Below are 14,806 nucleotides of genomic sequence, written 5' to 3' on the forward strand. Positions count from 1 at the left end.
ATATAAACTTCACTAAAAAGGCAATTCTGGAAAAGGTTCACTTTAGAAACAAAAAAAATTAAGGAAGTAGGAGCTTAAAAAAAAAAAAGAGGAAAGAAAGAAAGACAGAAAAGAAAAAAAACAACAGTCTTTGATTCCTTGCTTGCAAATCAAAATTTATGAAGCTATATATCCACCTGACACTGACCGCAGATATACCTGCGGGAACAAGTGGTATGTCTTCTTATCTCTAGAAGGCACAATCTAAAGTTGTGTCAAGCCACGCAGACTCACCATGAGTGCCTCTGTGTTGGTCTCTTTTAATGCTATTTTTGTTAAACCATTCATTCTAGGGCTGGAAGGTTCATTGTCTGATAACACTATAACATCCGGGGAGGGTACTCTCTTTTCTCTCTTTATTTCACTGTAAATCAGAAGAAAAAGCAGAGAGAATGAGTTAACGAACAGACAAACTACTTCATACTGCATTGAAAGTAATGTTATTTACAAACTCCTGATAGATTAATCTTGCATCTCTTAAATTCTGCACATTTGACATGAATGAACTTGAGCAACGTTCACTTTCATTGTGAATACTAAGCTTATAATTACAAAAGCATGTCATTAGTCAAGACACAGCTCTAATGAATAGGAACAGTGATTCTTTCAGATGAGACGCTTTTGCATCAGCCAGTCCGTTTCACACCAGAAGACATGGTCTTTCAGCAGCGGCAGCTTCGCTTGTACCGGGGCAAGCCCACCTGCCCATCTGTACTCCGCAGACAACCAGTTCACTTACTGCTTCTGCTCCCTAGATACCGAAAGCTGAAAAGCTACTCCCAGTCTCTCGTTTTTTCCCTAATGCAAATGCCTGTAAGTTGTGACCTTCTCCCACACAAGTTATTTATCAGAATCTTAAGGAAACACAGACAATCCACCTGTGCTACACTTAGGTAAGTTTAAGTACTTAATGACATAACCTTCTTTCTACATCAACACTAACAGATTCTTTTCTGTCCCTTACCAACAGAAACCCATTATAGTCTCAACACACAGATACACACATTTGTAAAGTTTTACTGAAAACTGCTGAAACACTTCCAGATGGATATTGATTTTGACCTTTTATTTGGCTTTAATGGTTAGTGTCTTGAGAGATAGCTGCATCTTGCACATGATTTCTGGAGAGTGAACCACCTCTCAAGTCTATTGTGCATCACTATCATACCAGAACAGCATTTTGAACTGCATGAACCAGAAGGGACAGAGACAATGTGATCTGACAACAGACTACAGCACCATTCTTTGGTGCTGGACATTTTTACTGGACATTTGGTAGCTGTCCTTCTGGCTTCAGACATTCAGCACAAGTCATTCGCTGAGAAAATTATGAACGGAAGCTGAAGTGAAGAACAGATTATCTTTGAGCCTTTAATGCTACAACCTGGGATTTCAAACTGTAAAGTGTAAGCATTTCTGAATAAGGTTGGTGGCATGTGAGAACGGAGAGATTCAACAGAGTTTTACAGAAACAGGACAGCATTGCCTTCCGCATTGCCCAGGAAGCAATGAAAGGGCCTGTTAAAGATTCAACACTCAGGAATTTTAGGAGACTATATTGCATATAATTATTTTTGCTTGCAACCCAGAAACAGAAGTAACAACAATAAAGAAAGTAGCGAGAAACTTTTAAATGAAAAACTCTCAGCAGGTTATGCATTAGATAAAATTCTTTTAAAAAAGAATCCTATGAGCAAGATTAAGCAGATATGGAATCATCTATTAGAACTTACATAGAAATGAATGGAATTAGCTAATGTATAACTACAAGTTTCTTATATTATTCATGAGTGGGAGATGTAGCATGAGTTTTATTTTTAAGTATCAGGTAATTACTTCTTAATTTCTTAAGATTTTTTTTTAATCTAACCGATACTCCATGTTTATTAAGAATCCAATAATGAAAAAGAGAGAGAGATCATCTTTTTTACTAATGCAAACAATAGTCACATTGAGTAATATCACTGAAAAGTTGCGTGCCCTGATAAACCTTGCAAAATGTACACTTTGGTAAAAACTCACGGCAGGTCAATCAGTATTCTGAATACTGCAAAAACAGTACTAGATATCGCAGCAATTAGCTTTTTAGTACAATTCCACTGTTAGCAAAAATAAAGGAAAAAGTAGAGCAGTGTCCTCTAGAGGGCACAATGAGCCAGTAAACTCGAGTCATTTAAACTCTAACGACGTTTCAGAAATAACAGCGGCACAGGTGAAATATTTCAAGCTTTTACTCCATCTTAATACACAAAATTGGCCCAAGTAGTTCTCAGCAGAGGCCTAACTAGGTCAGACCAAGTTCCAGCTAACTTGGTGTTCTTCTCCTGATAGCAGTCAACAGCAGGGCTTCAGGAAAGCATGCAGGTATCAAGCCGCTTCTGAATCTCTTTCAGATGACAGCTGGAGGTTCCCAATACAAAGAACTAAGATATAACTGGAGTAGCCTCACTTGCCTTTCCTTCCTCCCACTTTTGTTTAGGTTACACTCTCCTCCCTCTGAAAAGCATAAAAAGTAAGTTGCATTACCTAAAAAAATTGAGATTCACATAACTGTGGGGATTTAGGCATACAACGCTTGGAACCTAAACCAACACATTTTTGAAATACAAAAGATCTTTTCATCAGCTCCACCCTTTACAGTTTCTACTTCTGCAGGGAATAAAATTGCAAAGAGCTATGGAGTCAATACATCATAACTGGATTATAGCTACAAATACAACGCTAGCTGGTACTATGAAGATTTTATCCAGGTACGGACCGCGAGGCCGAACGATGCCATTTGGAAATTCTTTGTGCCCACTCCACACAGTCACAAGCTACAGCCACGCAGTCTTGTAGAACGACAGCAGTCGCTACGTCCTCAGTTTCTGCTGTTGTGTAAGAGATTAGTGAAATTTCGGAGCTAACTGGGCCACCACAATTTCACTGCGGGAGCACACCGCCAGCCTTTGACAACAAGCCCCCCGCTCCGGGGGCGCGGAGCCCGCGGGGGCCACGGGACGATCCTTGCCCGGCCTCGCCGAGAGGGCCCGACCCGGCCGCTCTTTCCAAACTGCGCGGGAGCGAAAGGCAGCGGCCGCCTGGGAGAACCGAGGGGTTTTAACCTGCCGGCGGAGGCGATCAGCAGCAGCCGCGCTCTCCTGCTGCGGGGCACAGAGGCTTCCCCGGGGGAAGGGAGGCGGCGGCGGCCGGGGGGGAGGCGGGTGCCGGGGGTCCCCCGGCACCACGCTGGCTTCCTCCGGGCGCCCCGGCCCAGCGCCGGGTCACGTGGCACGCCGGTCACGTGACCCGCCACGGCGAAAACCATGGCAACGGCCAGTCCCAGCCGGTGGTGCCCGGCCTTCATTTTGTGAGGTGAGGTCAGGCTCAGGTGCCGCGAGAAAATGGAGCGGGCCGGGCCCGGGGGGCCGCCGCTGCCCCGGGGCGGCCGCCCGCCCGCCTCGGGCCCGCGCCACGGGGCCGCCGGGCGCGCGTCCGGAAACGCGGAGAAACGGCAACAAAAGCCACGAGAGCCACCGCTCTGCGGGGTGGATTCCTCCTTTTTTCTTTTTTTTTTTTTTTTGGGGGGGGGCTAACGGAGGAAGTCGACCTTCAAAGAAGACGCTCGACGAGTCTCAAGTCTCTCAGGCTCTGCCCCCTGCTTTTTCAAGATACTACAGGGAGTGGGAAAAAAAAACATTTGTGTATATATATATATATATATATATATGTACATACACACACACACACAAGCACACATATATATACAGCTTCATCGTAAACTAATCAAACAACGAACGCTGGCAGAGAATGATGGAACATCTGATGCAAAACGTTACCAACAAGGGCTTGTATTCATCAGCGACCCGAACACTGCGTCTTTGGGGAAAAAACTGCAGGTCTGGTAACGAGGCTGAGAGTGCGCAGTGAGCCCCCATCCGAACCCTTCGGCTCGAGCAAAACCTGGAATTTCACGGTTAAAGCAGCAGGCAGATAGGGCAGAAAAGCCACCGCTGCCATTCTCCGTGCTCTTCCGACTGCCCCAGCCCCAGGAACCGCTTCCAACAAGTCTTGTGAGCGCCCAGACGAGGCCAAAGGAACCGAAACCGGGACAGAAATCAGTCGGCCTGCCCCAAACACACAGCCGGGCATCACTGCGTTCAGAGGCTTCCAGGAACCCAAATGACTCCTCTGTTTTTCAAGATAACGTTACAATACTTCTGACAGTTACATTGTAAAATGCTGGTGTAATAGAAGTTGCATTAGAAACCACTTCAATCAGCTTTTATATAAATGTATTGAATACATATACGCACAAGACTGTTGCTCTCAAATTTCTCTACAAAGCACAAAAGAATGGAGCACGTTTGCTTTGATTCTCCAAGGTCTCCTACTGAGTCTATGAAACCATCACTATTTATCCACATACTGACAGAAAAACAGACAAGCTGCTCACGTTTTACAGCTTACTAGGTAGCCTACTACTTCTTCCATAAAAGCACTAAGCAGTCAAAACTGTACTTAAGACCATCTACCACCTACACCAAAGAGTGAGCTGAGTCTGTTGACATGGGGCTTCACAGGGAAAATCCCTCCTGCAGCAGGAGGGAGATTTATTTATTTATTTATTTATTTTAACAAAAGCAACATGTATGGACCAGCAGCAAATTCAGTTCACCTCCAGTACCCTGCAGCACAATCAACTGCACCATGGCTGAGATGGCATAAGACCAAACTACAGAAACATTGACTAGATCTCTGCAGAAGAACCTTCCTTCAAAAAGAAGGTTACTATATTCTTTTGTTACCCTGTGTGTAAAGAATTTTAAAACAGATGATTCAAAATAAGGCAAACAATGGTCATATCACCCTTTTCAGAAAAATATTGCCACCAGCAGTTAATAATTTGGGATAACTGCCCTAATGTTATGACCTTTATCCTCTGAAGCTATCAGGCATCCTTTAGCTAAATAAAGGCACAGTTTTATTATGGGCCCTTCAGCTTTTATATGTGTTGCTGTCTCAATCACTTGGACTCGATGCTAGAAGATGAAAGCAGATTTGCTGCCTAGCTACATACGTATTTAAGCATTTGTGACAATAAATTTAACATAGACTTTGAATAAAGAATGCAACATAGACCTCCTAAGTCACTAAGGACCCTCAGAAAAAGTTCATGCTTCCTCTAACACTCTATTTAAAACCTCAGAGCACAGAACAGCTGTATCATGCTATTCGGCAACCTTCCTTGGTATCTTAGAGCATCCTCACTCCTCTAGCAATTTAGAGCAGAAGAACAGTTCAAAAAAAAAAAAATCACAAAACCAAAACTCCAAAGCAAAAAGACAAAAGCCCCCCACTCTCCCATAAGGACACTGTACATCTTTTTATTTGATCTGAAGGAAAGAGGGTCATCCAGTTCAAGAGACCCCAGGTGGCTGAATACATCCTTGGAGGTTTGTGCCCATTTAGCTGGGACAGAGGAAGACTAATTAAACCTTTGTCTTGAAGAAGATGCATCTGAGGCTAAAGTGTCTCAGGATGGACTCAACTGTTGCAACAGACTCACTTTCCTATGAGACAGAAGTACAGACCGAGTACAAATAAGAAAAAGTTACAGACTCACACTAAAAAAGAAAAAAAAAAAAAGGTGAGAAAACCCAGGAACTACAGGCTCTGGTAGAAAGTTTGGTTTCAGGGACCAAACCCTATCCTGCCTTGCTGACAGGGCATCAGAGATACTTAGCGACATTAACAGAAGAACTCAAGTACTTCAACAAGCAGCCTTTCCACTCCTTTGTGCCAATCCAGAAACATAACCCCCAAATAAGCTTCCTTTTACAGACCAGACCTTATCCATGCTTTGAAATGCCCTTTTGATGACTTTTTGAAAAAGATGGGAAAAGTTCTCATGAGAAAATCCCAACATATCCTGTCCATCTACAGGCAACTGAAGGAAGCACCAGAACTGCCTTTCAGACTAAAGCTTAACCTACATTAGCAAATAAGCAGCAGTTTTACTTCAGTCCATTCAACAGTCTTGTATACTATCATCCAAAAATATTTGACAAGGAAGGAGGACAAACAAGGGAAGAAAAAGCAATGGTGGGGTGGATTTTCTGGAGATGTTTTATCTACATGAATCAAATAAGTTGTGATGGATCTAGAGCCTCTGTGTGCGATGGCTCTAGCGACTGTAGCATGATACTGAAGCAAAAGCAGACTTCATTCCTTTACTGTCCTTCCTCTGCGCCTAACATAATGAGATTTTATTAAACTATGTCTGCATTTAAAATAAAATATCAGAACTCCCCAAGAAACTTTGGCATCAATTTTTCATAACATCCCTTAACAGAGCACATACCATGAGGTATTAGATAGAATGAACATAAGCTGAAAAGGAGATCGAAAATATGGGGCTGTATCATATTCTCAGTTTCATTAAGGAGTAAAGATCCTATTGCTCTTCACTGGCACTGAGGTAACACTGATCACAGTTAATTCCAGTAAACTGGAGCGTTCGGTTAGCCAGAGACTGCACCATGATCTATTTAAGAACATGTTAGAATTCCAGAGTTCAAATCCATCCATTTAGAAAATTTTTAAATATGATTTGTCCAGATTTAAAAAAAAGCAGTCTTCAGAACCCCTCAAAGCACCAAAATTTAGCATCCAGACCCTAACAAGAAAACTCAGAGCACAGCAACTAGCTAACATTTAACACAAATTGTTTTGAAGTTGTAAGGAAGTTATTTTTAATTGCATTGTACAACAACAGGACAACATGATTATTCTGAGCTTCCAGAGCAATGCAGTGCTCCCCAAGCACACAAATCATAACCAGCAAGAACTAAAATTAAAGGGAAAAAAGAGTTCAGATAGACTATTTGTCTGAAAGCCCTGACTGTAAGGACAGCCTACAAAATTCTCCACTCATCTTTCCTGGCAGTTTTCATTTAAGCAAACAAGCAGTGGCTAAAGTCAAACCAGTTCACATATAATTTCAAGAAGCAGGAGCTTAAAGCAGTGGGTGTATTTGATATATGCATGTAACAAACAGGAGACAATAGATGGGTGCAAGCATTCTTTGTGGTAAACAAACCAAATATATCAAATGTAGACTTTTTGGCTTATCATGCTTCTATTTTTAATTGGAAGAAAAAAATATTCTAAAAGAAAATCCAGACACTGTAGCTTAATGTGAGAAGAACACATAATCCATATATTGGCCTGGGGTGAGTTACTGTTATTATTATTATTTTTTTTTTAAAAAAATAAGATCCTACCTGATACAAAATCTTAGGAATCACTTTTGTTAATCAACCAACCTTAAACTGTTCTAGGTCAAGCTACAATTAATACAGATTTTATAACAACTTACCACTCTCGGCAAATAGAGGAAATAAAGGAATAATAGCCAGATGTTCAACTGCTTAACAAGTTCTCAGTTCACTTTGAGTGACATATTCAGCCTAAGACTGTTAACAATATAAAACAAAACCTCGGGATAGCTATGTAACAACACTGTGCAATACCCCAAGCTAACAACCCAAACAGCTTCACAGCCCCCTTAATAGAAGCACTGCTCACAGCTGTCAGGCACCAATAGCCAACTCTTTATTTAAAATTTTATTAAAAATATCACCATTACTATTGTCATCAGGTTTGTATGCTGCAACAAAACCATTTTCTTATTTGCACTCCCTTTTCTTGTATCACTGAGAACTCTTGGTTTTTAATACTATAGAATGAAGTATATTTGAAGGTGAAATATTTGGGAGAGTTACTGTAATTCTGAAAAAAAAAAAATCTTGGAAGTTGGTCTAAGCCCAGTGCAACAACCAAGTGCAACATAGCTACTCACAGGGCTAACTAGCACTCTTGCCTACATTTCCTTCCACCCCCCACTAATTTATGAACAAGGTTTTCCTAGAATCGCGATAACCTTACACTGCTCATGAAGGATCCTAACACTTGAGCTCCAGAACAGGGTGACAATTTGTCCTCACAGACAAGTTAGGGCAGCTCCTGTTCAGACAACCATTTATATCACTGTGACCAGAGATCATTTGAGCCTCTATCAAAACTTACTATAACAAAAGTCATGAGCTTAGCAGTACCACCTACACAATTAGTTTATTTTGTCTGATTCAGGAAATACTATTAAAAAGAAAAATCTCTAAAAAAAAAAATGTCAGTGTGCATTATATGCCTACATTAGATAAAGAGTACTGAATCTGAAGTGCAATAAAAGCAGCTTGATAGAGAAGGTAGTAGAATCCAAGAAAGGCTTCATCAGAAAGCATCAGCCTCAGACTGGTATTACATTTGCCCTGCATTGAGCAGGGAACCCATATATTTAAGGGCAAGCAAAGAGAAAAGGCGAGATAAAGAACAGAAGAAAGAAAACAACTTGAGAGAGTTAGAAGATGGCAGGATTCAACCAAGTTTTGCCAAATGTTCTTTTCTCCTAGCACCCATACCGATGTAAATCAATGTATTCACAAGCAAGATGATCTACATTATGCTCTTCTACCATTCCACTACAAGTGATGTATGTTCTTATCAAGAGAGGAGGACTCCTTCCTTCCTCCCATCCCTTCTCTGCAGTAGCTCTAATATAATTGCACATCAGTGTAGCTCGTTCTGAGTGTTGCAAAAATGCCATGCAGAGGAGCAAGATTTTGGTTTGGCCTTGTGTGACCTCTCAAAGTCTTCTACCACTACAGACTTCCTTCTGTTTCTTCTGGCATCAGAAAATGTGCTCAAACCAAATACTATTTTTAACTTTAATTTCAAGGTCTAGAAAAAGAATTAAAAGAAACTTTTTTCTGGTACGTTTAATACAGAGATATTGCCAAGTTCGTATTTCAAATCTTGAAAAATCAAATGATTTCAGAGAGATTATCCATTCAACCAGTTTTACATCAGCAAAACTGTGATTATTGCTGGGCTTGCTTTTCCAAGGAAAATATTATGTTTCCAGTTCTAAAAGCATTAAGGAAGTTTAAAATCCAAAACACCATCACTAAGCATGAATTTATCCAACCAAGAAGTCTGCAGCAATTCAGGCATTTTAAGCAACAGATCTTTTTCACCTCTGCAGAAAATCAGTTCAACTGCTTTAAAGACACAGTCTTATGAAAGCTGCAAGCTAAATTCCTCTAAAGATCAAAATCAAAAGTCTGCAAAAGTAAGACTTGAACTTCTTACACTTGGAAAAAAAAATCTCCTCCCCTACAATGCCATTTTTATTCTTATATATGCAAGAGATCAGATTCATTCACAGACAAGTTTCTTCTGTATCACTGGCATCTTAAGAGTCAGATTTCATTCATTTGGAAATATTTGCATCTTAAGGTCGGTAGGCAGTGCAGAGCCACATTTATGCTCCAGGAGTACTAAAACACACTAAAAGACCAATGGCATCATCACTCAAGCAGGAGCAAAACCCCAGAGCCTGGGAATCAGAATTACTCAGCTTCATTCTTTGTTATTTGAGAACACCCACAATTCAATTCCTCAATATTAAGAGCGTTATACACATATATACTATTAGAGGTGTTCCAACTTATAAACAGTAACCAAAGAGAAAGTCCAAAGCCTCATGAAATTCTTAATTAAATTTAGTTTGGTTAACTTCAGTGGACTCTGATCACTCAGATCAGACTGCCTCTTACATAAGAACATTTTTTGAGTAGGGAAACATTCTTCTGCCCTCTTGTAGAAACTAAAGACAACAATATCCTATTACCAACTGAAATAAGAACACTGTACAGAGAGAGGATGTTCTCTCTTCTAATCTAAATAGATGTTTTTACTCCAGATGCTTTCTGGGAAGTTGAATATATATCCTTTTGTTCATCATCCAGTTTGTGTATCTTGCAATACAATAAAGTAGAAACACTCACGCAGATTGCAAGAGTATTATAAATGTACCCTTTCGAATTCACGAAGAGAATATGCATGTAGGGACAAGTACTGTAACAAGAACATTAGAATACAGTAGCCTAGTTTATCAGATTTTGGGTATGATTGATCTTTTTAAGCTACTCTTCAAAAATAAAGAAAAGAAAAAGAAAAAAAAGTGTATGCATACCTGTGTTAATTAGCATGCAGTAATTATGCCAAAAGACACCTTAAGAGATTTACTCCTAGTCAGCACTATGCAACTTTTTCACATAGAAGTCAGCCTCCTGTTACCCCAATTAACTAATTCTGTAGATGACAGGTAAGTACATCTTAAATATCTCCTTGAGTAACTTTTTAAATTGCCCCTTTGGCAGAAGGTTTACACAGAAAGCTGAAAACTATCACCATCCCTCAATCAAATTGATGGAAAAGGTCTCGTTTTACATGTACTGAAGCATTAGTTGGATGAAGTAATATGGCTCTTGCAGTCCTAAACTATTTTTTTTAAGAGCATCAAAAGTAAGGAGTAGGAAAAGTTTAGAGGTTATTTGCCATTAAACAGAAATAATCCTCCCAATAATCCCTGCACAGTTCATAAGAAAACTCACATTTTCAGTTTTACACCTCAAATCTGCACTTTGGTAGTACTTTGCATTCAAGCAAATATAGATTTATTGCTTTAAGAACTCTAACTCAAACTATTACAGAAAGGCAAGTCTCTCAAATCTTATGTATTACTCCAACATCAGTTGGCGTCAAAACCAGAAATAAACCAGGCTTCCACATTTCGCTCAATACTGGGACCACTAGAGCTTAGCGCACTGTGAATTAGAAGTTAAGACTTTGAAGAGTCAAATCATGTTGACATTAGTTAAAAAAAATCTTGGTATGGATAGAATCTGGCTTAGAAATATGGTGGAAGATCTGGAACCTGGCTTTTAAGTGACCACTCTTAAATCTGTAAACCAGAAGAATCTGATTCACTTGTGCATTTCAAATACAAGTCAAAGTCTTACATTTTTGTAGAAATAAGATTTTCCCAAATTGATCAACAAGTTTGAATGTTCATACTTTCAGATGTCAAAATTGAGAATCTTAAAGAGGCTTAACAAATAAGAAAAGAATTTGTCTTATAGAAGTTGGACTTATTTATATATTATGTTCTGTCAAGTGTTTTAAGAAAAATAACAGGTAGTCATCAACTATGACACCTCAAATTTTTTAGTCTTCCTCATAGAAATCTAAATCAGTAGCTCAAAGTGTATCCACTTCATAACTTTTACATTTTTCTGTTCAAGACCATATTTCTCTACTCAACTGCTTATCGCAGCTGCTCCTGCTGCCAAGGCTGTGAGAAGAAAAACGAGTACCTAAGTTACAGAGAACACCTTGTTGAATGTCAAATAAGGACCAAAACTGCAACATACACCTAAACTTTTAATTCTCTCTACTTTTAAGATGCAGAGAACTTATTTCTAGTACCATTTCACCACATCTACTGTGCAGGTATTCCAAACATTATAGTGCAACTGCAGCATCTAGGTTCTAACTCACCTTTTTGAGGTACTCATGTCCACAGGTTCATCGCCTGTTTGAACCTCCACTTTAATGGTTGCTTTCACTTCTCCACCTTTTAATAATCCTTGCACTTTTCCAGCTCCAGGATCTGTTTTTATTTTCATGTCACCTTCTGTATTTATATCTGTTCCTAATAGTCCTTTCTCCATTTTTATTTTTTTACTGTCCACATCGTTATGCGTTATCTCACGTTCTAATGCTCGTTTCTGACTTCGTGTCCTGCATGCTTCCTCTGTCATTGTGAGACTCTGGAGAAAGAGGAGACACAAATGAGTTAAGAGCATTGAAAAAGTAAGTTGGACAAAACACCTTAATTTCAAAACAGGGCAAAGTACAGTGGTTACTGCACAAGAAGCTCAGAAAGAGCAGTAACAGTTTTGCCAGTATGCTCTCTTATCCTATCTTCAAAACACATCTCAGTCTGAAGTTATTAAGCACCGAGCATCCACTGTACCTACACTTTTTATGTTATGCAAAAAAACCCCCAAACAACAAAAAAGCAACACAAAACAAAAACACACAAACCCCACTAAGTATAAACTAGAAACACGAAGGATAGAGAAAATCTATATTAGAGCACAGGAGAATATACAAACCCAGACGATTAAAAAGTTTGGCTCTTTACCAAAAGCAGGAAGAATGTATGTATTTATCTCATATGCAAATAAAAGTAATTACAAAATCCTAGATTAGAATCTCTCTGGGAGTTCTGCCATGTATTTCTTAGGACTACGCCTGATCGCAAGTTTCAGAAATCAGATGTTAGGGGGGAAAAGGACCACCACACCCTGCGTGAAGAGAGTCCTCCATATCTCCTCACAGCCTGCCACTAGACATTACGGCACTGCCATTGTAATACCCAAGTTGGTACTTTCTTCGCTCCTAATGAATGAGCCGGGCTTTTCCAGGGCTGCACAGGAAGTGCTCAACTCCTGCGGGATCACGCTTAACTCCCTGCGCGCCGGGGGCGCAGGAAGTTCGGCTGCGGCGGGGCCCTGCCGCCTCCGCCGGCCCTCCCGGCCCTCCTCTACCTGCGGACGCGGACCGGCGCCGGACCGGGCGCTGACTCAGGCTTTGATCCCATGACATCACCGGGCTCCACATGACCCTTCCCAGGATGCAGCCTGCGAGACAAAGCGCTTTCCAGAAACCAGTCTGAGCCGGCGGCGCCGGCAACCCGGCGCGGGGTTAACCCCGCTTCGGCCCGGCCCGCTTCGGCCCGCTTCGGCCCGGCGCGCGTCGCGGCATCCCGCACCGCTGCTCCCGGACCACGCGCGTCCGCAGCGGCCTTGGGGGGGGGGGGGGGGAGTGTTGCAACTCCCCCCTCCCCCAAAAAAAGTTTCTCCCATCTCCAGATTTTCCACCCCCTTTTCCAAATAAACGCGTTTCGAGAGTAAGGCCGGCACGCGAGAGTTGGACGAAGTCTTTGAAATGTTTTTTTTTTTTTTAGCAGTGCAAGACCAACGTAATTACGCAACGTCGTTAACCTCTGCTTCCCCCCCCCCCGTTATTCACCAGTGTCACTCACACACACACGCACAGAGTACGTGAAATTGCAATTTTGATAGTACGAGCCTAGAGCAAGGGTGAGCGGGTTCTTTGCAGAGGCTGGGGAAACATTTTGGAAAAAGTCATAGTCGATGCACAAAGCGCCTCCACTCAGCTGATGTGCATTTACAGTGTGACCATGCTTGAGCCTAAAATAATGAAAAAAAGGTGCGCTCTACAGAACGGGTAAGTTAATTTCGGTATTTATGAAAGTGAGTAAAGAGCACACAAGCCAGGCAGAGAGCCAGGAGCACCGAGGTTCTTCGCACGGCGCCGGCGCTCTACCTCGGTCGACGTGCAGCAGCCTCCCCAAAACCCCGCTCAGCCCCAGATAAACTGCTCGGAAAACACGTAGCTTTTAACTACGAAACGTACCTCAATTTAAGCGTCTCTGTTGACAATGACGTAACACAACAATTGTTTCTCCCTGAACAAGGGATCAGACAATCTGCCCGGGAATCACAAGCCTTACTACTATTAACGCAGATCAGTCTGAACCCAGGACCGAAACAAAGGGCTGCCCAGCACGCTGCTGCTCAGCTTAGTTATACCGAGATTTGCCATTAATCACGGTGGCTTTCTTGATCAGGGCTGTGAAGCTAGCCCGCTTATTTGGTAGGCAACTTGCATTAAAAAAAACACCAATCAAACAAAAATCCCCATCTGACCCGGGTTCCTTTTCAGTATCTCCGTATTCTCCCATCGAGCACAGATGAGAAGCAGCAACTCCCAAAGTCAGCGCCGATCGCACGGCCGCAGCACTCTAGCAGCTCAGGCTCCAAGTTCCGAGAACGTTAACTAGATGCTTTCTTTCTTTTTCTTCCCTGGTTTTGTTTGGAATACGGGAGAAAGGTGTATTCTGAACTATATCCAGGTTCTTTTGGAATGCGTCAGACAAGGCCTCCTGGCCGCTCTAGGGCTGTGCACACTTACTGCTCAATCTTTCTAACACACAGTAACATCATCAGCGACAGTTAAATAAAATTTACTGCCGATACAAGGTGTAAAAAGTTAATATGCAGTCAAAGATTCTACCAGTAAATGCAAAACCAGGTAAGGAATAAAGATCTGAACACTTTAGCAGGCATCTCTGTTTCCTAACTAACCCAGACTGCTAATCTGAAAAAAAATGATGGAGAGAGGCAGATGTTAAGCACTACATTCAGGCCTTTTTCCAGTGGCAAATCCTCCTTGTGCAACTCCTTACAAAGGTCAGACTAAACAGATTAACAGCCCTTATGAAAATGCAAGATGTACCTCTCAACAAAACCCTTCACCATTATGTTTTCTGTTGGACACCAATAGCCTAACAGCAAATGGGTTTTTTGATAATCAAACCTCACGGCTTTTACTTGCCCAGAAAGAAACTTGTTCAGGTTCCTTCCTCTCTAGGTTTAGACCACCGAGAGAACACAAGGCCAGAAATTTGAAATTCTGCAGCACCTACGAGCAGTTAATAAACTTTAAATCCTTTTATTTTTACAGCATTATCTTGCACCCTGCAATTCTTTCACAAAATAGAAGCACCCATTTGTTCTTGTAATGTCACGATCACTCCCTTATCAGATACTGACAACTTAAACATTTCTTGGAAACAGCTTCGCCTATTCAGTACTCACACAGTCAAAAAGCAACACCTCACAAGGTCAGTTTTCTCTCCAGTAATGGCGCTGCTGCTATGACAACTTTTTGCAGACTAAAATTCAATCCAAGTTTTTGTTAACAATTTGCAGTATTTTGCCACAACAAT

The 14,806-nt window shown here is 41.3% G+C and overlaps 1 protein-coding gene across 7 annotated transcripts in view; it reads right to left on the reverse strand.

Annotated features, from left to right (window-relative positions):
- The window catches only part of GATAD2A (GATA zinc finger domain containing 2A), a 71,933-nt gene that overhangs the window by 14,256 nt on the left and 42,871 nt on the right, over positions 1–14,806 (reverse strand). For all 7 annotated transcript variants that reach the window (XM_062596139.1, XM_062596140.1, XM_062596142.1 and 4 more), the window contains 2 exons: positions 11,485–11,756; positions 274–403 (listed from right to left, as the gene is read on the reverse strand). In XM_062596139.1, the coding sequence (XP_062452123.1) occupies positions 274–403; positions 11,485–11,756 (402 nt within the window). The remainder of the gene's footprint in view (positions 1–273; positions 404–11,484; positions 11,757–14,806) is intronic.

The sequence above is a fragment of the Rhea pennata genome, chromosome 27 (assembly GCF_028389875.1).
Source record: "Rhea pennata isolate bPtePen1 chromosome 27, bPtePen1.pri, whole genome shotgun sequence".
NCBI classification, from domain to species: domain Eukaryota; kingdom Metazoa; phylum Chordata; class Aves; order Rheiformes; family Rheidae; genus Rhea; species Rhea pennata.